This window comes from Biomphalaria glabrata, chromosome 5 (genome assembly GCF_947242115.1).
Source record: "Biomphalaria glabrata chromosome 5, xgBioGlab47.1, whole genome shotgun sequence".
Taxonomy (NCBI): domain Eukaryota; kingdom Metazoa; phylum Mollusca; class Gastropoda; family Planorbidae; genus Biomphalaria; species Biomphalaria glabrata.
This window is the reverse complement of record NC_074715.1, coordinates 3,623,305-3,647,453: the sequence shown is the minus strand read 5'-3', so window position 1 is coordinate 3,647,453 and position 24,149 is coordinate 3,623,305. Positions and strand designations below refer to the sequence as shown.

Sequence of the window (24,149 nt, the reverse complement as noted above, 5' to 3'; positions counted from 1 at the left end):
GCCCTGTTTTAATGTTGTTGGGTAATGGATTTGTTCAGTCAGCTCGATAGTTCACGTTAGCAACAGTGTTAATGATCCAGTGTTCTTTTCTTTAAAAATAGATTATTACAAGATTATGTATCTGTATTCTTTCTCAATTCCTTGACTGGAATATTATGTTAACATTTCTCAGTATTTAGGCTCCCAGTAATTTGCACCACACGACATCACCGACTTAATGAACTAGACTATTCAGAGCTCCAAAATAATGTAATAGCTTAATGCCCAATAAATAACAGTCAATACTGTACAATTGGCAACACATAACACAAGACTGCACAAATATGTCTCCGTTAAAATCCGTACCGCCATATAAACTATCGCACTGACCTTTCCGCCAGGTCCCGGACTTGAACTGGGTTTAACTTTTCAGTACTGAATCTACACACAAAGTTCGTTGTACTGGACTTAATCGTAGTATCGCTCTCTCGATGTTTCTTGAAAGTACTTTGTAGTGCTCATTACCATGTCGTCATAATGCTCCGTACGTACAGAACCTCACCGCTGAACTATACTTAACCAAGCCGTCTGTAGTGAACCGTTTGACTAAAATCACTTTATATAGGGTCCCCAGTGGCCTTCAAGAAACCGAAGAGACTTCTTTCAACCATTCTCGTGCCTAAGTAGAAATTACTTTAGATGTTTCTTGAAACTTCGCAAGTCATTGCACTTGACTATCTTGGTTCGTTAAGATTAACCGGACTTATATCGCTGGACTGAGATCGTTAGTGAAAGCTGACTCTACACACACCACTACCCTCAACTGTGTCACCACCAAGTTTATACAAAATAATAACAATATACTGAAAACGAAATATTTTGATTAGAAATATACTTCTACACTCAGAGACGACTTCCATCGAAGACACCAATGTACCAATAGACCAGGAATATTTAAGGCATAGTCTCCGCCATATGCCGGTCCCAAGCCCGGGTGAGAAAGGAGGAGGGTTTGGCGTGGGGCTAGCGACCCCACCCTGTAAAACCACTATTGCTACAGAAACGGCAAACTCGACACATAATGAAAACTATACATGCGGCGAGGGCGGCCAAACCCTGATGACGGTTTTGGATCAAAGCCAACTGGAAGTCCAATACCTGATACATGGCAAGCCTTTCAACGCAAGGAAACCGACTCTTATAGGCACGTGGAATGTAAGAACCCTGAATCAATGCGGTAAACTGGCCCAACTTTTAAGAGAGTTTGACTCTTACCGGCTGGACATCCTTGGGATCTGCGAGATGCGGTGGACATCAAGTGGACAAATAATCAATGATGGCAAGACAATAATATATTCAGGCCCTGACAAGGAGCACATTGGTGGTGTAGGAATCATCATGTCTAAAATAGCAGCTTCAGCGCTAATTGCTTGGAAGCCGGTCAGTGACCGCATCATTACAGCTCGACTCCAAACAAAGCAAATTAAAGTCACTACCATCCAAGCTTATGCTCCTACAGAGGATGCAGAAGATACCATCAAAGATCATTTCTATAATCAACTACAAACCACTCTTGATGAAACACCTACTCACGACCTAATTCTACTGATGGGAGACTTTAACGCCAAAATCAATCCCAACCGAACTGGCTTTGAATATGTAATGGGACCATATGGCTCTGCAGAAAACATCAGTGATAATGGCGAGCGCTTGATTTCTCTCTGCGCATCCAACAGCCTTTCAATTGGAAACACATATTTTAAGCACAAACAAATACACAAAAAAACATGGCGATCACCAAATGGAGAAACCTTCAACGAGATAGATTACATTTGCATCTCCAAACGATGGAGGTCATCTCTGTTAGACGTGCGGACCCGCAGAGGAGCTGATATCGGCTCAGACCACTACCTTGTCAGTGGCAAATGTAAGCTCCGATTGAAACGCCAACCAAAACAAACCACACGACCCCGCCCATTTAATGTAGAGAAGCTTAAAGACGGCAATACTGCAGCACAGTTCCAATTGAAACTAACGAACCGCTTTGAGGCTCTTGCAGATATATTGACCCTTGAAGAAGAGTGGGCCAACTTCAAAGATACCACTATTGGGTGCGCGGAAGAAGTTATCGGAAGGAGGCGAGGCTCATACAAGGAACGGTGGATACAAGACAGAACATGGAAATTGATAGATGAGAGGAAAGAGGCCAAACGTAGACGAGATCAGAAAAATGAAACACAGGATCGCAGCCTAGCGGAAGAAGCCTATAGGGAAGCAGATCTGAAAGTAAAGAGAAGCTGTCGGCAAGATAAACGGGACTGGATTGAGCAGAAGGGACAAGAGGCACAAGCAGCTGCAAGCAGAAATGACACAAAAACCCTCCATCGTATTGTCCGAGATCTCACTGGAGCAAAGAGTGGACATGGGGCACCAATAAAAGACAAGCAAGGCAAAACTTTGTTAACCAAAGAAGAACAGGATGCAAGATGGGTAGAGCACTTTAAAGAGACCCTTAACCAACTGTCGCCAGACCTAACTTACATATTCAAGGACCCCTCTCCAGACAATGATCTCAAGGTCAAGACAGACCCAATAACTGCTGAGGAGGTTACCATGGCCATAGCAGTGCTAAAGAATAACAAAGCACCAGGACTAGACATGATATCAGCAGAAATGCTAAAATATGGGGGACAGTGCATTGTTAACAGAATGACTGATCTCTTAAATCTCTGTTGGCGAACTTCAAAAGTCCCAGAGGACTGGCAAAAGGGAGTGATTGTAAAGCTTCCAAAAAAGGGCAACTTGGCAGATTGCAACAACTGGAGGGGCATTACTCTCCTCTCTGTCCCAGGCAAAGTTTTCAGCACTGTTTTGTTGAGACGGCTTCAACAGTCTGTAGATGAAAGGCTCAGAGAAGAACAAGCAGGCTTCCGAAGAGGCAGATCATGTACAGAGCAGATTTTCGTTTTACGAAATATCATAGAACAAAGTCTTGAGTACCAACAACGGCTAATGATCAGTTTTGTGGACTTCAAAAAAGCGTTTGATAGTGTCCACCGAGAATCACTATGGAAAATAGTTAGAGAATACGGTATCCCAGAAAAATTCGTCCAGATCCTACGACGCCTTTACAGTCAGTCTAGTTGCTGCATTAAAACAGAAGAGGGAACAACAGAGTTTTTTACAATCGAGACAGGTGTGAGACAGGGGTGCATCTTATCTCCCTTCCTTTTCCTCCTAGCCATCGACTACATAATGAGGAGAGCAATGAACCAGACTGCCTTTGGTATTCCATGGCATGAACAACTCCGATTGATGGACTTGGACTTTGCTGATGATGTTGCACTACTCGGGGCTACAAATAAATGCATTCAAGAAATGACGGAGAGCCTAGACAGAGAGGCACCCAAAATTGGCCTCCGCATAAACTTGGATAAGACTAAAATTATGCGAGTGGGATATAAGGCAAAGGGTGTCCCCATCAGACTTGGCGAGTCAAAGCTTGAAGAGCTGGACAAGTTCACGTACCTTGGCAGCATCATAACAAATGATGGAGATGCTTACCATGATGTAGCATGTCGAATAGGAAAGGCAGGGAGCATTTTCCAAAGGCTGCAGCCTATTTGGACTAGCCAAGCCATTGGACTCGAGACAAAAATACACCTTCTCAACACAATCGTCATTCCAACTGCTACATATGCATGTGAGACGTGGAAGTCATCTGTCAAAATTGAGAAAAGACTAAATGTGGCTCAACAGAGATGGCTGAGACGGATTTTGGGAGTCAGTTACACAGACCGGATCTCAAACAAGGAAATCCTATGCCGAACTGGGAGTCGAACACTTAGTGAGGTTGTGACTGAGCGTCGCATGAGGTTTGCGGGACATGTTCTACGTCAAAATGAATTACGCACACCAAGAGTTGCGATAACCTGGAAGCCAAAACGAGGAAAGCGCAAACAGGGACGTCCTCGTATTACCTGGCGACACACCTTCATGGAGGACCTCAGAACAGTGGACACCAGATGGGAGGAGGCTCCAGACATTGCCAGTGACAGATCATTATGGAGACAGCTTGCCGCCCAATGCGCCGAACGGCGCGGGAGGACCTAAGTCTAAGTCTAAGTAAGTCTTGTTTTGGTCGTTTACATAGCGTTTTTTTTTTTTTACATAAAAGCAAACAGGACAACACTTCGTCTTTGATAACACTCTTCTAACTCTTCAGTAATACGTAGAGTAGAGATCCAACTGATCAACTAAAAAGTAGAGTAGAGATCCAACTTATCACCTAAAAAGTAGAGTAGAGATCCAACTGATCAACTAAAAAGTAGAATAGAGATCCAACTGATCAACTAAAAAGTAGAGTAGAGATCCAACTTATCACCTAAAAAGTAGAGTAGAGATCCAACTGATCAACTAAAAAGTAGAATAGAGATCCAACTGATCAACTAAAAAGTAGAGTAGAGATCCAACTGATCAACTAAAAAGTAGAGTAGAGATCCAACTGATCAACTAAAAAGTAGAGTAGAGATCCAACTGATCAACTAAAAAGTAGAGTAGAGATCCAACTGATCAACTAAAAAGTAGAGTAGAGATCCAACTTATCACCTAAAAAGTAGAGTAGAGATCCAACTGATCAACTAAAAAGTAGAATAGAGATCCAACTGATCAACTAAAAAGTAGAGTAGAGATCCAACTGATCAACTAAAAAGTAGAGTAGAGATCCAACTGATCAACTAAAAAGTAGAGTAGAGATCCAACTGATCAACTAAAAAGTAGAGTAGAGAACCAACTGATCAACTTAAAAGTAGAGTAGAGATCCAACTAATCAACTAAAAAGTAGAGTAGAGATCCAACTAATCAACTAAAAAGAGAATGTAAACCTCCCAGACAGTGTCAGTGGAAGCTGGTGTTATAGTTCATGGTGTCATCACTTCCCACCAACTTTCTTCACATATGTTCTAACAAACAATATTGCTAGTTAAGTTTTTATTTTAAAACAAATACAGTGAGCTGATGACCTACTTTTATTGATTTTTACTCAAATATAAAATAAGTGTTAATTCCTTAAAAAATTCCAGTGTTTATGACATTTATTCAAATAATTTTGCAAATTTTACAATGATATTTAATTAATATTAGAAACAGGCTTAACATCACCTGAACAGGTTTCTTTTGTTATACTTTAAGACTGAAGTGGTATAACGTTAAGCTTTGCCATTTAAACTGAAAGTACCAACTAGACATGTCTAGTCACGTTTGGGCATATATCTAGAATATTTAATATTATTATATTTTCCGATGAATCTTCTTTTGCCAAGATATATGTCAAGAACTGGGGTGTGTAAGATGTGAGATTGTGTGTGTGTGTGTTTGCTTATTATATTAGTTGTGAGCGGTGAACTGTTTTAGCACGTGGTTTTCAAGTGGGGAGAATAAGGTTTCCTGTGGTCAGTCTAGTCAATCGGAGAGCTGACCTGGTCTGAGTAGGGTGTTGGTGATTGTTGTCAGTTGTATTGCCTAGATTTAGGAGATATGACTTCTGCTATATTTGTACTAAATATGTAGGGTAATGTTATGTTGTGTCATGATACCCTTAAGTAGTTATTATTGAATCTAATCTAAGCGCCCTGTATTATTTAATTTGGGCACATGTTGTGCCTTTAGTATTAATGATTATGTATTCCATACTGTATGTGTAACCCATTGTTTGCTGTAAATAAATAATAATTTTATACTCCTTGGTTTAGTGTACTCGATCATACCGATACGTTTAAAGGATCTACATTTTATAACCATATCTGTAGTACATCGAGCCATTTGTCTATAGTAGAACTAACCTAAAGTTCGTTACAATATATTTGTTTCAACTTGGGTGTCATCCCCAAAATGGTTTCATCCTGTGCGACCGCACCCTTTGCACCCACTATGAACGCTACTTCTCCCAGATACGTACCTCTCCCCAACAATGATTAATATAATGGAGTAGATGGGTTAGGAAATTAAAAAAAAAATATTCCGCACAGTAACCGGTTTAACTTTCGAACAACATTGTGCACTATTACCCACTAGTAGACCTACTAATCCTAATCATAATCGATCTATCTACTTTATAGGTCTAGACTAAAGCGATAGAATATAAAATCTAAACCGGACGGACTGACGGACGGACGGACAGACAGGCCACACAAAGATAATAGCGTCTTTTCCGCTTTCGAGGGCCGTTAAAAAAGTAACGCATTTTGTACGTACACAATTTTAAATTTTGAAAAATAATTATTACTTAAAAATAAGTGGTATTGATCATTTATTATTAGTGCAACTCGCCATCACAATGCTTTAGGCCCTCTACTAACTTGATGAAATGGTATGACTTGTTTCAGCTACCATAAATGACTGACTGGCCATTCAGCAACTCCAAGATCCGTACATCAAGTAGAAAATCAATTAATCATATATGTCAATACATTGGATAATTATAATTGCAGCTATACAACATTCAGCCTTTATTGCTCACCGAAAAGATAATTTATTCAAATTTTCGGGAGAAAAAAATTCTTTTAATATTTTTTTACAATCAACATTTCAAATTTTATTTTTAGGCAGAATGTGAAAGTTTGATTAGCACCGTGGCTGAGTTTAAAGACATTAAAGAAGCATATACGTTTATTTCTAACGTTTGTAAGTTATTGTGTTTCTTTATATGTTTTAGTCATAGGCCCAGCTTAAAATTTAAAAATAAGTGTTTAATTAAATGATTACATTATGCTTTTGAAATTTTTATTAGCTATTTTTTTATACATTACTTTTTTTTTTTAAAATATTTATAAATCTAATTTATAATTTATCTAATTAGCCCTAATCCTAACGTAATCCGTACACTATATATTTGTATTTTTAGCTTTTAAAACAAAATAAAGAGCTATGAAAAGTCTATATATTTGTCTGTATAGTTTAATATATTGTTTTATCATAAGTAAAAAAAAAAATTATATAAATCACATTTTATTTGAGTTGTAAATAGCTTCAGCGGTCTCTCGTTAAATCTAAACAAAAGCTGGTATTTTAACTTCGGGATTTGAAAATGCCTTGTGCCCATCTTATTCTAATAATTACATTGCATCAGTTAGGGAAAGTAAAAGCTATTTATGGTTTTGCTTGCTTTAATATATTCTCAAAGCCGTCGGCCATAGTAACATTTGACCTTAACATTATCAGTTAAAAAATTGCACAGTCTGATAGGAGAACATAATGTATAGTCAGTGAAAAAAAAGAGTTAATTAACGGTGGAAAAAACGTGAAAGAGGCTTGCCCACCCTACTTTAGTCTTTTAGATAGTTGGGGCATCATGCAAGACTCGTCGACTGTCTTTCTACGTTTTGCCTTAGTTAGCACCTCTTTTAATGGCAGGCCCATTCATTTTTTATGTTGTCCTGACATCGCTTTCTCTGTCTGCCTCTTGTTTTTTTCCTGGTACTGTTCCCTAAAGGAAGGTCTTTGCAAGCCGCGATGATCTTGTAATAAGGCCATGGATTTTAAGCTAGCGCTTATTCGCAATAGTTAGCAGGTCATCATGGGGTGCAATCGCTGCAGTAACCCTGTCTCTAATCTCTTGGTTTGTGAAGCTGTCTTTGAATGTGATACCTAGGATCCTTCTCTAGCATCTCAATTTCATTGCTAGGATTATTCTCTCTAACTCTGCAGTCAGCGTTCAAGACTTACAAGCATATACAAATGTTTCTTTAAACATGGAGCGCATTAGTTTAAAGTTAATAAGCCTAATTCCCTTAAAAAGCTCATTTTATTTCTGGTAGCTAACGAAATGTAATATTTTTTCAAATTTAATAATAACTATTTTTTTAAACGAAATATAAATATAATTTGTATTTATACTTTATCTCATTATTTATCACATTTAATTTTATAGAAAACTAATACATTTTTTTTTTACAGATAACTGTCCAACAGAGTACCATTATTTCGCACTAGGGAAGTGCTACATTATTTTTGTTAATAGGTTATCTTGGACGGAAGCTAAGGTTATATTCTTATATTTTTTTAACTTTATCCTTTCTACCAAACCTAACCAACCCCCAATAACATTATGATAAAAGTTTAAGATTCTTTTTTCTATATATTGTTTATATTTTTAACTAGGTCGAATGCACGAATCAAGACAATGCTGTTTTTATTTCTGTTTCACACGTCTCTGTTATAAACATAATGATAACTGAGTCGAAACCCATGTCCGCTTTAAAAGGCTTTTATATCTGAAAGACTACACAACACACTTAACATCACCTTAACAGGTTTCTTTTGTTATACTTTAAGACACAAGTGGTATAACGTTGTGCTTTGACATTATAACTTAAACTACCATCTAGACATGTTTAGGCATATTTGGGCATTTATCTAGAGATTTTAATATCATTATATTTTCCGATGTGTCTGCTTTTGCCAAGATATAATTTTTTTCAACTCTGGTTGTCATCCCAAAATAGTTTCACTATGAACGCTACAGTTTACAGATTCGTACCTCTCCCCAACAATGTCGACTATCATATTGGAGTAGCAGGAACGAGGTTTAGGATTTGGGGGCCCGGGCATTGGCCTCTTTTGGGGCCCCTTCCCATTTGACATTGGACATCATGACATGTAGTAAATAAATATATAAGCCTGCATTCTTTTTTGTACAGTATAGCAGTAAAAGTAACAATAAATAATTATTTAGAATAAATAATATACTAAGGATTTTTTTTCGTCATTGTGCTTCTTTTTGGTTAAATGGAGAAAGTGATTTTGGAAAACCATCACTTGACTCATCATCAATTACTTCTCATCTATTTTCTCTGACTTTTTTTAAAGGTATTCCCCTGGAGTCTCTTCAGTACTATTACCTTTATCAAGAGACATTTTCAGTTCTTCGAATCTAGACTAAGTTCTAGATCAAGATCTAGAACTAAATGTAGAATCCATGCTATATCTAGAATAGATTACAATCTAGACTAGACATATAATCTAGATATATAATATAGATCTACAATATAATTTATATGACTTTACAAGTTTAATCTTAAAATTACTAGAACTACAGTTAGGCCAATATTATGATCAGGATTAGATCTAGTAGGTCTACTAGTGGATAATAATGCTCTATATGTTGTTCGCATCACATTTACTTCTTAATGTGTTACTAATGTTTATATAATAAATAAATCCGCACCCAAAACTGTAAGAAGATAAACTATTTCCTTCATAATTTATGAAGTATATTTTGTTCAAATTGTTTAATACGTTGAAATCTAAATCAACATATACATCTGGCCTCTATTGAGACGAATCTAAATTGCGTTCAAGTGTATCATAAAGATATGTACGTGTTATAAAAGTACATCGTTTTCTTTTTAAGTTTCAACTAAAATTATTTTGAAAACAACATTTGAATCAGTATTCTATTCCATGAGTTAGTTAATAAATGGAAAATCTATTTTTTATAATGATCCATTGATACTTTTTGCATTGTGACCTTAGATGCAAATTTATAAATAAATCTTGATTTATTAATAAAGAAGTGTGACCTTTTTAAAAGAGTTACATCCCCTGAACTTGTTATATTTTAAAGAGGTGTTTTTTTAATGTGGAAAATCTGTTTGCATAGGCTATTTTTAAACTAGATGATTCATTTTTGGAATAGAAAAAAGTATCCATTGCATAAGAACTTCGAATGATCTAAAATATCACGATGTGCGTTTTTCATTTTATCTTCTAGTTTCTAAAGTCTGGATGGGACGCACTGACGGACAGACATACGGACAGACAGGCTACACAAAACTAATAGCGTCTCTACCTTTTCGTTGCCGCTAAAAAAATGAATGCATTTTGTATGTGCGAAATTTACCCATTTGTTAAAAATCAAGACTTTATCATAAGTGCTCTTGATTATTAATTATTAGTGCAACTCACCACTCCAATTCTTTAGGCCCTCTAGTAACTTTATCTAATTGTATGACTTGTTTCAGATACTATAAATGAGAGACTAATCATTCAGCAATTCCATGATCCGTAGAAAAACAATCAAGTAGAAAATTAATAAATCATATATGTTAAACCAAACTCAAGCTAAATCATTCCTTCATAACAACCAGAAGATTGAGTACATTTGAATATAATCGTCAGATTAGTATAACATTCAGCCTATATTTCTCACCAAAAAGATAATTTATTTAATTAGGAAGAAATATTTTTTTAAATAAATTTGTTATAATTAACTTTTTAAATGTTATTCTTAGGCAGAATGTGAAAGTTTGAATAGCTCCCTGGCTGAGCTTGAAGACATTAAAGAAGCATATACATTCATTAACTACGAAGGTAAGTTATTGTGTTTCTTAATATATTTTAGTCATTTTTTAAAAATATTTATTAATTTAACTCTAGGCGTAATCCAAACTTAATCCATACACTATACATTTGTATATTTTAGATTTTTACAAATAAACAGAAAGCTCTAAAAAATCTGTATATATGCATGTTAAGTTTAATATATAGTTTTATCATAAGTAAAAAAAAAATATACAAATCACACTTTGTCTGAGTGGTAAATAGCTTCAACGGTCTCAAGTTAAATATAAATAAAGACTGGATTTAAAAATGCCCTTTTGTCCATCATATTCTAATGCTTACTTTGCATCAGTTAGTGTAAGTCAAATTTCCTTACGGATAATAAAGATTATTATTATTATGTTAGAAATGAACGAGTAGTCATTCTCTGGCGCTGCCAGGGTCGAGTTTCGCTAAAGAGAAACAAAATTCATCGTAGTCCCTTTAACAGTTTCCACTGAGGAATTTTCTGGTGATGTGGCAGGTCTGCAGCAGTACCGCCCTCTGACAGGCAACGAAGATGTTCCTGGAAGAAGCAATGGGTCCGTTTTTTGCCTATAACCTGACATCTACAGCTCATTATTTATTAGTGGGGTTCGGGGCGAAGCCCCGACGCCAAAAGCGTTTTCTTGCTTTTTCACTGCAGAAACGCATTCTTCTGACATCTACAGCTTATTATTTATCAGTGGGGTTAGGGGCGAAGCCAAAAGCGTTTTCTTGCTTTTTCACTGCAGAAACGCATTCTTCTGACATCTTCAGCTCATTATTTATCAGTGGGGTTCGGGGCTTCGCCCTGACGCCTAAAGCGTTTTCTTGCATTTTTCACTGCAGAAACGCATTCTCCTGACCTACAGCTCATTATTCATTCCAATAATGTGGACAAATATTCTAATATGAATTTATAGTCCCTTAATACATTGCAAATACAACCGATATGTTTTTTGAAAAGATAAGATACCCAACATATTTAGATTAAGGCTTTAAGGATCGCCGCCGAAAAATAAAAATTCGATTAATAATATTCAATAAAATTCAAGCATAAATTGTGAGTTATAGTCCTAAATTTATTTAACTAGAAAAATATGAGATAGAGGAAAGGTTGGTAAAAGTCGACTAGGAAAAGATTATCTAGCTTTTGAACTCATCTCAACCGTAACTGTTATATTGAAAAATTTCGTTTGAATTATAACTTTTCCAAAGCAAAGTCTTTCTTAAAATAGTTATGATAAATTCATGTGAAATTACACAAACTCTGTCTGGAAAGGGGAAGGGCGGTAAAATGAAAACGATTAATTCTCGCTCCTTTTTATAATTTCTGCTAATGATTGCATTTTGCATTAAAGAATAGGGATTGGGCGACACGATATAAGAATTTACTTTATAGCATAAATAAATTATATTAGTGACAGATTTTTTAAATTTTGTAATTTCTTACTATAATACAAAAAGAATAAGTATTGGTTTGTCCGTTAGGGGAAAGGTGATTGCATGTATCGCACTTCCACCTGTCTATATTATATAGATATTCGACTAAGTTTTGTTCACATACTATGATTTCTCCATAAAAGTAGGACCGCCCCCCCCCCCACACAAAGGGTTTAGATGGGAAGGGCAGTGGAGGTATTCGCTCCTCCCCTTCCAATCGGCCAACAGGTGAACGACATAATATAAAGACTGGTTAAAATACCAATAACAAGTTTTAATCATATAGATATTTAATTGATTCTGTTAGTAAGCTGTGATTTCTACAAATAAATTGGACCGCCCCCCCACTCGAAAGTTTATGGTGGGGGGGGGCGGATTGATGCCATCGCCCCCTCCCGACCCCACCAAATCGGACAAAATACTAGAAAAGGGGGGGGGGGCGAAATAATCTAATAATAGGTTGAAATATAAATAATTAGTATATATTTTTAACATAAGTAATAAATTCGTATACAAATTGTGTGAATTCTATACTAAAATTAGTCCGTAATCACCAGGCGCCGTTGCATTTTCACCCTTCTTTCTGCTTCTGTTGTGTATGACATCTGCCCCTACCGCCCCCCCCCCCCCTGGATCCGCCAGTGACCCAAGCCATCATTATTGAAAAATGATCCAGCAATTTACACGATATTGATTTAAGCCGTCGTTGTGAGTAAAGACCATTGGCAAAATTGCGATCGCAGGTTGGGCATATGTAATCACCAGGCGCCGTTGCATTTTCACCCTTCTTTCTGCTTCTGTTGTGTATGACATCTGCCCCTACCGCCCCCCCCCCTCCCCCCTGGATCCGCCAGTGACCCAAGCCATCATTATTGAAAAATGATCCAGCAATTTACACGATATTGATTTAAGCCGTCGTTGTGAGTAAAGATCATTGGCAAAATTGCGATCGCAGGTTGGGCATATGTAATCACCAGGCGCCGTTGCATTTTCACCCTTCTTTCTGCTTCTGTTGTGTATGACATCTGCCCCTACCGCCCCCCCCCTCCCCCCTGGATCCGCCAGTGACCCAAGCCATCATTATTGAAAAATGATCCAGCAATTTACACGATATTGATTTAAGCCGTCGTTGTGAGTAAAGACCATTGGCAAAATTTAGATATAATTGAAGAGGTACTAGTTTGAAGAATATCATAGGGAATACTTAGTTTATCTCTGTGGGTTTTTTTTTGTATTCATCTAGCCAATTTTTGGATTGGCGTGTACGACTATAAACCTGAGCAGTCCTGGGTTTGGATCAGTGACAACAAAACAGTCAACATGTCTTATTGGAATGATTTGTCGGAATATCTCATCAACGAAACTTGTGGACTTCTGTTTTTTTACGATGTTCCGAACATCCATGGTGATTATTGTGATTCACTAGAATACTTTATATGTATGAGTTTACGTAAGTATATTCATAGCTAAATTTAACTCATTATTTCTTTATTTTTACTGTCATAATATCTGTAGCATTTTACGTCTCGAGAGACGGTCTTTTCTCTTTGCTACTTCTTGTGTGACTAAAGAGGCCAATCCTTGATACACAGCTGCGATCGCAGGTTGGGCATATGTAATCACCAGGCGCCGTTGCATTTTCACCCTTCTTTCTGCTTCTGTTGTGTATGACATCTGCAATCCGTGATCCTTCCTTTATGCTCTCTCTCCATGTGGATCTAACCAGTGCTACTTTTTCCTAGCTGCTAGTGTCGATTTTGAAGAGCTTCATGTCACGTTTGCATACATCCGTATAACGTAAAAGTTGGCGACCAGCGACTCTCCTGCTTTCTATTAGATCGCCATACAGAATTTCCTGTGGAAGTAAACCTACTGGCATTCTACGAACGTGGCCAAGCCAGCCAAGGTGTCTGCTGCTGATAACAGAACGGATGTCCTGGCACCCTGCTCTTCGTAGCACTTCCTCATTGGTTATCTTATCTTGCCACCTTATTTTAAAGATCCGCATTAGGCATCGGAGGTGGAAGACATTCAGCTTTTTTTCTTGCCATGATTTGGTTGACTAAGTTTTACTTCAGTATAGGTCCGGTAGACTAGGGCTTTAGTAGTGTTAGTCACCAATATGTTGTCCCAGACTCTTTTCTGCAACCGTAACATGGTGGCCATTGCCTTGGCTATCCTGTTGTTAATGTCTTTATCCAGTAGAGTGTTGTTGGATATGATGGAGCCAAGGTAACAAAAAGTGATCAACAATTTCTAGTGGTTGGCCATCAATGCTTACTTAAGGTGCAGTGTTAGTGTTTTGGACAAGTATCTTAGTCTTGCTTTGACTGATGTTTGAGCCGAACTTCTGGCAAGCAGCAGATAGTTTGTCAACCAGGGACTGTAGCTGAATAACAGAATCAGCCACAATAGCTGCATTATCAGCATACAAGATTTCCATAAAGAGTAACTTCCTAACCTTGGTTTTTGCCCGCAGCCTTGATACATTAAATAGTTTTCCAGACGATCTTTTATGGAGAAACACACCTTCGTTTATGTAATTTATATTAACATCAACCATGTAGGTGACCCAGAAAAGTCTGCACTCTTTGGCGAACTCCTGAACAGTTCAATTGGGTCTCAAAAGCACAAAAATGTAGACTGGTTTGAGGCGAATCTAGCACATATGGATTCTTGCATCGAGAAAAAGCAATCTGCACACCTCGCTCACAAGACAAAGCTTAGTCCAAAATCTTTGGAGGCCTTCAAAACTGCTAATAAAGAGGCGAAACAAATGGCTAGAAAATGTGCTAACAACTTTTGGAGAGATACCTGCAACAGAATCCAAGACAGTCTCTACTCATGAAATAGCAAAGCTCTGTATGATGCCATTAAATGGCCCTGGATCCAACAGTGTCTAAGCCTGCCCCCCTTCTATCCAAATCTGGAATAAAAATTACAGATCAAACCAAGCAGCTAGAACGATGAACAGAACACTACCTCGAAGTCTATGCCACACAGAATACAGTAGACGATGTCGCCCTGGCTTCTGTACCAGATCTTCCAGTACTGGAATGCCTAGATGAGCTTTCGAGCCTTAGCGACTTTAAAAAAAGCAATTAACTGCATGAAAAATAGAAAATCTTGAGGAAGTGATGGTATCATAGTGGAAGAAGTTAAAGTCAACGAATCACTCTTGCTCCCTGAACTCTACATTCTCCTCTGCCGCTGTTGGGAAACAGGTCATGTCCCACAGGACATGCGTGACATAGTCACAATAAAATACTCTATACTTTTCTATTTCTCCTCAACCTTTAAGTACAGCGGGATAATGTATCTGCTACAACATTTTCTTTCTCTGGTATTCTCCTGACCTCCAATTTATAGTCCATCAGTTGTAATGCTCACCTTGCAATTATATTATTAACTCAGTTATTTAAATACCAACGGGGCATGATCAGTTCATAATTGGAATTTAGCCCCCATCAGATAAAAACTTTACCTTTGTTCTGCACCAAACAATAGCCAGTCCCTCCTTTTCAATAGCTGCATAATTTAACTCTGCAAGGCTTAGATTCCTGCTAACTTAAAACACAGGATGTGTAACTCCATTATATTCTTGCATCAAACAACCTCCTGTAGCTATGGATGAAGCATCTATTGCCAAAATAAATTATTTAATAATAATATCAGGCACATTTATTATTCTTTTTTGAGAAAAAAAACAACACATTTTACTTGTCTAAGGATCTTTGAAAGTGTTTAGACCAAACTACATCATTAGTTTTCCCATTTTTTGTAAGATTTGTAAGAGGTACAATCATTTCTGCAACATTTTGTAACAAATTTTCTGTAAAATTAAGACCTAAAAGACTTTCTTTTTTTTGCTACACTAATTTCCATTATTTTTTAAACTTATTCTTCCAGCGGTGTAGTTGATTCATTTTTGTCTCTTATCTCAAAAATAAATTTCACTAAGGCCAATTAAAATTTTTTTTTGTTGTTTTTAGTGTCAGATAGTTTTCTTATCTCCCTTAGACTCTGTAAGTGTTCGTTCCAATCCTCACTAAAGTTGCAGATATTATCTAAATAGCAAAAAGTATCTCTTCTGTGGCCAAATATCTTTGCCATCATCATAAGTAAATAACAGACTATTGGCAACATATCAACCACTAACAATGCTACAATATACATCACCGTACAAAACTCTACTGTCTCTATCTCTTCCTGGACTCGTACATTCACTTGACGACCTCATCAGGACCGACTTCATGGCCGACTAAAAGACTCGGACTCTTTACAGTCCTGTCTTAAACTGCCCCTCAGTCTCTCGTCCGTGAAAGACTTCGATCACATGACCTTAACACAGGTCATATTTGTGTGTACTAGCAGTACTGTCCCTTGTGCATCGACAACCGTTGACCTGTGATTTGCCCTATCGCGCCACCAATAGGATTATATCATTATTTGAAGATTATTTCGCCCCCCCCCCCCCGTTCTAGTATATTGGCCGATTAGGTGGGGTGGGGAGGAGGCGAAAGGGTTAAAAAAGAAGAATATGTTAAAAATTACAACAAACTATAGGCCTATATATTTACCGTTTTCCATAAATAGTTTTCTTAAGTTACATAAAATCCATTCCTCCTCTATAAAGCTATTAATACTTCATAACATCAATTACTTTGCTCTTAATAAATAATACATTGTACATAAAAAAACAAACAAAGTGAGTTTAAGTTAAAAAGAAACTTATTATCATCGCTAAATTGGTCTTAGAATTATCACTTTAGAGCAACCTGTAAACGATAATAGACTTTTAAACTTTATATTTATGTATATAAATAAATGTATATGTTCATACATAGATGAATAACATACATAAATAATGCATTCATACATATATGCATTAAAATTACATTCATTTATCAGCCTATGCTTTCGTCCTTCCTTATAAGTTGGTTGTTTTTTAAATATTGTGTCTCTTTTATTTGGCACATCATAATGGGATTACAGCTGTAGCATCAACAGTTACCACTTCTACAACTGAGGCACCAACCACCACAACCCTATCTACAACTCAGGCACCAACGACAACTACCACTTCTACAACTGAGGCACCAACCACCACAACCGCATCTACAACTGAGGCACCAACGACAACTACCACTTCTATAACTGAGGCACCAGCCACAACTACCACTTCTACAACTGAGACACCAGCCACAACTACCACTTCTACAACTGAGGCACCAGACACAACTACCACTTCTACAACTGAGGCACAAGCTACAACTACCACTTCTACAACTGAGGCACCGTCCACAACTACCACCACTTCTTCTGAAGAAACGACATCAACAAGTTCACAACTGTCGACCTACTCCTACAGCCAGATATCAACAACTTCTCTAGCTACTACTATGAGTACTATCCCCAACTTAAATTCTCCAGTTGGGAATATAATCGAGACCACTACAAAATCTAGAGGTATGATGTTGAAAGCTCTGCCAATTCTTTTATTATTAAATCTTGTTACTTTTGTAATTTAAATTTAAACTTTCATTGTTTTAACTTTACAACTTTTATTAAATTCTAACTTTATTGTTTAAGCTTTTTGTATTGGTTCATTAAATTGTATGTTTTTGGTGCTGACGAGTGGAGCCAGTTTTTTTAACCTAGGTGCTTGGGTTTTAATCTCGTTGGAAATTCGAATTTTCAGTTTGGGTATTTGTATTGCGCCCATAAGTATAACAGTAATAGGTATTTGTATCTGACATCTGTATCTCACGTAAGCTAGGGTAGTAAAAGCGGTTTATGGTTACACTTGCGACATGACTCAGTTCTTCACCGTCGGCCATAGAATCAGATTTTTACATCATTTGCCCAATAGATCAATAATAATCAATAACATACTTGACATTTATTTATCTCGAGTCTTCTAACTTCTTTTTAAATGGTGGGAGGCCAAGTGTGCTTGAACTTGGCTTGGCTACCTAGAAGGGGGCTCGAGGTTCGACACCCGACTCGGGCAGAGTTGTGTTTACTGAGCGCCTAAAGGCAGCACGGAAAACCAACTCCTAGATACCCCTTTCCCCCCCCCCCCACCGGTCCACAAATGTGATTGGACCAAAAGCGCTTTGAGCATGCTATAAGCATGAAAGTAGCGCTATATAAAAGCTATAATAATAATAAATATTGTCCAATAAATTCTAAATTGATTGTAATAGATATTGAATTTAAATTTATTGAAGCCTAGATACACCAAAGTGTAATTTTTATCATTACAAATTTGGTCAACTGCTTTAAATAGCACTTAGTTTTTTCTATTATAAGTTATGTTAATTATCTTTTAAGAAAATAAGAAAAATCTATTCCTGACAATACAGAGATTTGTTTCCTAAATATTACTTTTTACGACAATAGTAATTACAACATAATTAATTTTGCAGAAAAATTATAGTTAGCTATATTGTATTCTTGCAATATTTTATGTATAGCTGTTTATGGTCTTGTTTACAAATCATACTTTAATATTCAAGTCTTTGAGATCACAAAAATGTCAACAAATGAAGAAGTTATTTCAATATGAACTGATTGTTTTTTTTATTTTATTAATGTAAATTGAGTGTTCATTTTGACTAACTGTTACATATGTTTAATTTTCTTATGCAATAACATCTTTTAAAAATAAAATTGTAGTATGGATTATTGCATACAAACTTTATTACAGTAATTAGCTTCGCTACACAGCCTGTAATTAGGCCGATTCGCCGAAAACTGTTCAGCAGCTTCACGTGTAGAGGAAATAAAATATAAAGAAATATTTTTTTTTAATTTGAAATTTAACTTTTTGTAATAAAACATATTCCTATACTACAGTATAAATTAAATAGTCAATTTCTGTCCACTCTTCCACAAATTTATTTTTTTATTTCACGAATATATTAAAAATGTAGCTAAATATGATTCCTACCTCTAGTGTTGTCAAAGTCCTTTAAATTGAAAGGATAATATTTTTTTTTATCATTGTTTTATAGAAATGTAAATGTCTTAAACACATCATAGATTTATAGTTTAGTATAATATTATTATATTGTTATGACTTTGCCATGCGCACCGCCATCCAAGATAGTGCAGAAAGAAGGTGCGCACTATCTGTGACTAAACAAGTCGGATGTTGACATAAGAGACTAACGATTTCCGCCCAAGTAGAGAGCCAATATGGAGATGCTGTACTCAAGGCAGATGCCCTATGTGTTTGTCACGTCTCTATGTAAATAAACGAATATGTCCTTGGTGAGTTGCCTCCCTTAAGTTATTACATTATCTTATGGTTTTAATGTGTGTCTATTTTCAAACTTTTGTATGTGAAAAGTTGATATTTGAAAATAAAAATGTGTTATTTTCTCATTTTTATTTCATTTAGCAGCATAATGTAGGTTTTTCTTCTTTATACAAAGCTTCTCTTATCTGTTATTAAACCAGCTTTTATTTATTTTGTTTGATGTGTATTTAGTTATTATGTGATCTACCATAATGTTTTTAAGATTGTTTTTAATAAAATTCCAGAGGTCATCGACTGATTTGGTTATTGTTTTATCCTGATAAAAATGTTTGTTGAAAGATTAATGCAGCTTGGTGTAGTTGTGCTATGTTGCATTTGTTCTGATTAATTTTTTTTGGGTTTTTATATTGGCTACTGCTTTTATCTGACTGTGTATATGTTGTGTAAAGTTTCTATAAAAAGTTCATTTATGTCCTTAAGGTTTTTCCTTTTTTCTATGGTTAGTGTTTTCCAATTTTCATCAGGTAAGTTGAAATCACCCATAATCCAAAAAAAAAAAAAACAATAAATGCATTTTTATTGTTTTTCTTTAAGTGCAGTTAGCTTATTTCAAAGCTCTTACATGTACTCTAAACTAGAATTTGGTGATCTGTAAAAACTGCCTATGATAAGGGATGTTAATGTGGTGTTAATTTTACAAAATGTTGATTGTATATTTTAGAGAAACCTGAAGTAGATTCCTTCTATCTGACCGTGTCGAAAGCCTTGGTGAGGTCCACAAACGCAGCGTACAGGTTTAGGTTCCGCTCTTTGCATTTTTCTTGTAATTGTCGCAGAACAAATATCATGTCAAATGTACCTCTACCGGCTCCGAAGCCACATTGGCTTTAAGATAACACCTCGTTCACCAAGGAGTGGGTTAGTCGGTCGAGCAAGACTCGTTCAAGGATCTTTCCTGCCACTGACTGAAGTGTGATGCCTCGATAGTTGCAGTAGTTAGACTTTTCACCCATTTTGTATAAGGGACCTAGCAGTTCCAGTAGAACAGAGCATAAGTCTCTTAGCCTCTCTAAGACTCTACTTCTCTTATTTCGGTCTTTCACGTTTTATTCTTTTTCAATTTCCGTTCTCCAATGAAGTTGAAATTTTGAATAATTATTATAAAATATAAATCATTACTAAAATTTAAGAATTAGTTAATCATTTAGTACTAATTAATAATTATGTTTGATGTAGCAGAACGGGAGCTAAACCATTCTTTTAGATATATGTTATTTAGTTGGTGGTTCTTTCCCTTAGTTGAGCTATTTATTTTAATAGTACTTTTTTTGGTATATATAGTGTATCCTATACTGCAGGCATGTCAAAGTCGTTAAGGTGTATGGGCCGCATAAAAAACTTACTATGGCCTGAGGGGCCGCAACAAAAAAATCAGTTGCAAAACAACGAACTAGTTTTATGTAAATTAGAAACAATACAATAGAATACAATAATTAATGGCATACCCTTAGTTAGCTAAATTTGTATTAAAATTTAACAATAAAAAATTACTATGATTGCGCATTCTTTTCTTTGTCCTGATGCTTGACATCTTTTCTGGGATACAAGTTTATTAATATCGGGTGGAAGTTTGTTTGCTACTGACACTATCATCACTGACGACAAATTTTGATCAGATAGTCTCGAACGGTGAGATGATTTGTAGCTTTCGTTATAGAAAAGGTCAAAAAGTAAAGTTCCCCTTTCAGACCTTGTGGTCTATAGGGCAGATGATGTAAAGGTCAGCTGTTTCTGACTTCACCAGGATTCGAACCCCGGTCCCCGCTTCGGAATCCAAGCGCTTTACTGCTAAGCCACCGCACCCTGGTTAGTACCTGCTTTATTTTCGTTACAGTTAATTCACTATTTTCTCCTAATAAAATTTGGTTCCTAGTGCTGCCTATATTTATGTTAAGCGTATTTATCATTCATTGTTTCTCCACTTAGTTTCACATTGAATTTTTCTGCTTAATTTATGTCACGTAAGGGGAAACTCTTGCATTAAGTTTATGTTTAAATTGTATTTCTGCAGCGGAAGGTTATAGTTGTACGTAGACCACGAGTAATGACAAGTTTATTTATGACGGTTTTTCCGTAAGATCTAAAAATAAATTGGAAGTTACTAGAAAAGGGGAAAATGGTAGTATTTAATAGGCGATTGCATTCAGTTAGAGAAAGAGAGAGAGACAGACAGACGTCTAGAATAAAAAAGATTTTAATTGAATTGTACATGTATACACATTATGTAGTGTGTATATAATTAAAGGGATTTCTTGTTCCAGTTCTAAAAACTTTTTTTCTAGATTATTACATTCGAAATTCATTGTCTGATCAACAGTCAGGTTGTAACATCATCATTGTTGTCATCTGGCTCTCAAATATATATCATCACATCTGGCTCTCAAACATATATGATCACACCTGGCTCTCAAACATATATGATCACATCTGGCTCTCAAACATATACGATCACATCTGGCTCTCAAACATATATCATCACATCTGGCTCTCAAACATATTATAACATCTGGTTTTCAAAGATATATCTTCACATCTGGCGCTTAAACATATATCATCACATCTGGCTCTCAAACAAATATCATCACAAGTGGCTCTCAAACATATATCATCACATCTGGCTCTCAAACATATATCATCACATCTGGCTCTCAAACAAATATCATCACATCTGGCTCTCAAACATATATCATCACATCTGGCTCTCAAACATATATCATCACATATGACTCTCAAACATATATCATCACATCTGGCTCTCAAACATATACGATCTTATCTGGCTCTCAAACATATATCATCACATCTGGCTCTCAAACATATCATAACATCTGGCTCTCAAACATATATCATCACATCTGGCTCTCAAACATATATCATCACAAGTGGCTCTCAAACATATATCATCACAAGTGGCTCTCAAACATATATCATCACATCTGGCTCTCAAACATATATCATCACATCTGGCTCTCAAACAAATATCATCACATCTTTCTCTCAAACATATATCATCACATCTGGCTCTCAAACAAATATCATCACATCTTTCTCTCAAACATATATCATCACATCTGGCTCTCAAACACTTATCATCACATCTGGCTCTCAAACATATATCATCACATCTGGCTCTCAAACATATATCATCACATATGACTCTCAAACATATATCATCACATCTGGCTCTCAAACATATATCATCCCATCTGGCTCTCAAACAAATATCATCACATCTGGCTCTCAAACATATATCATCACATCTTTCTCTCAAACATATATCATCACATCTGGCTCTCAAACAAATATCATCACATCTTTCTCTCAAACATATATCATCACATCTGGCTCTCAAACACTTATCATCACATCTGGCTCTCAAACATATATCATCACATCTGGCTCTCAAACATATATCATCACATATGACTCTCAAACATATATCATCACATCTGGCTCTCAAACATATATCAACACATCTGGCTCTCAAACATATATCATCACATCTGTCTCAATTGTGTCAATTTCAATAGTAGTTTGAAAAAAATATTTATTATAAAAAGTTCTGATTTTTAAATAATTTTAGCAATCCTAGTGTAAAAATAAAAAAAAAATACTCTTTGTTTTTTCCTACCATCTTTCTAATCTTTCTTTTTTTTTTTTGTTGAAGTTTAAGTTAACCATAGTTTGCTATGGAAGTTGGTGGCGAATACATTTGAGTATTTTATGACGTCAAGATCCAAGCCATTAAAGTCCAAGACATTAAATAGTTTTCCAGAGGATCTTTTATGGAGAAACACACCTTCGTTTATGTCATTTATATTAACATCAACCATGTAGGTGATCCAGAGAAGTCTACACTCTTTGGCGAACTCCTAAACAGTTCAATTTCCTCGTTAAGTGATAAAGAAGACATCTCTTTCAGATGGGAGAAATTAAGAGATTTAATCTACAGTTCTGCAATAAGCGCCTTTGGGTCTCAAAAATACAAAAATGTAGACTGGTTTGAGGCGAATCTAGCACATATGGATTCTTGCATCGAGAACTTTTGGAGGGATACCTGCAACAGAATCCAAGACAGTCTCCACTCATGAAATAGCAAAGCTCTGTATGATGCCATTAAATGACCCTGGATCCCGCAGTGTCTAAGCCTGCCCCCTTCTATCCAAATCTGGAATAAAAATTACAGATCAAACCAACCAGCTAGAACGATGGACAGAACACTACTTCGAAGTCTATGCCACACAGAATACAATAGACGATGTCGCCCTAGCTTCTGTACCAGATCTTCCAGTATTGGAATGCCTAGATGAGCTTTCGAGCCTTAGCGACTTTAAAAAAAAGCAATTAACTGCATGAAAAATAGAAAATCTTGAGGAAGTGATGGTATCATAGTGGAAGTGGTTAAAGTCAACGAATCACTCTTGCTCCCTGAACTCTATATTCTCCGCTGCCGCTGTTGGGAAACAGGTCATGTCCCACAGGACATGCGTGACATAGTCACAATAAAATACTCTACACTTTTCTATTTCTCCTCAACCTTTAAGTACAGCGTGATAATGTATCTGCTACAACATTTTCTTACCCTGGTATTCTTCTGACCTCTAATTTATCAGTTGTAATGCCCACCTTGCAATTATATTATTGCCTCATTTATTTAAATGCAATCCGGGCATGATCAGTTCATAATTGGAATTTAGCCCCCATCAGATAAAAGTGTTATATTTGTTCTGCACCAAACAATTGCCGGTCCCTTCTTTTCAATAGCTTTGAAAGTGTTTAGACCAAACTACATAGATAGTTTTCCCATTCTTTGTAAGATTTGTAAGAGGTTCAATCATTTCTGCAACATTTTGTAACAAATTTTCTGTAAAATTAAGACCTAAAAGACTTTCTTTTTTTTGCTACACTAATTTCCATTATTTTTTAAACTTATTCTTCCAGCGGTGTAGTTGATTCATTTTTATCTCTTATCTCAAAAATAAATTTCACTAAGGCCAATTTAAATTTTTTTTGTTGTTTTTAGTGTCAGATAGTTTTCTTA

The 24,149-nt window shown here is 36.2% G+C and overlaps 1 protein-coding gene across 1 annotated transcript in view; it reads left to right on the top strand.

Moving 5' to 3' along the window:
* Positions 1 to 22,646, top strand: part of LOC106071905 (mucin-22-like) — a 30,899-nt gene extending 8,253 nt beyond the window's left edge. The window contains exons 5-10 of the mRNA XM_056028625.1: positions 6,582 to 6,660; positions 7,933 to 8,018; positions 10,269 to 10,347; positions 13,025 to 13,231; positions 16,777 to 17,250; positions 21,628 to 22,646. Of these exons, the coding sequence (XP_055884600.1) occupies positions 6,582 to 6,660; positions 7,933 to 8,018; positions 10,269 to 10,347; positions 13,025 to 13,231; positions 16,777 to 17,250; positions 21,628 to 22,646 (1,944 nt within the window). The remainder of the gene's footprint in view (positions 1 to 6,581; positions 6,661 to 7,932; positions 8,019 to 10,268; positions 10,348 to 13,024; positions 13,232 to 16,776; positions 17,251 to 21,627) is intronic.
* The last annotated feature ends 1,503 nt before the right edge of the window (positions 22,647 to 24,149 follow it).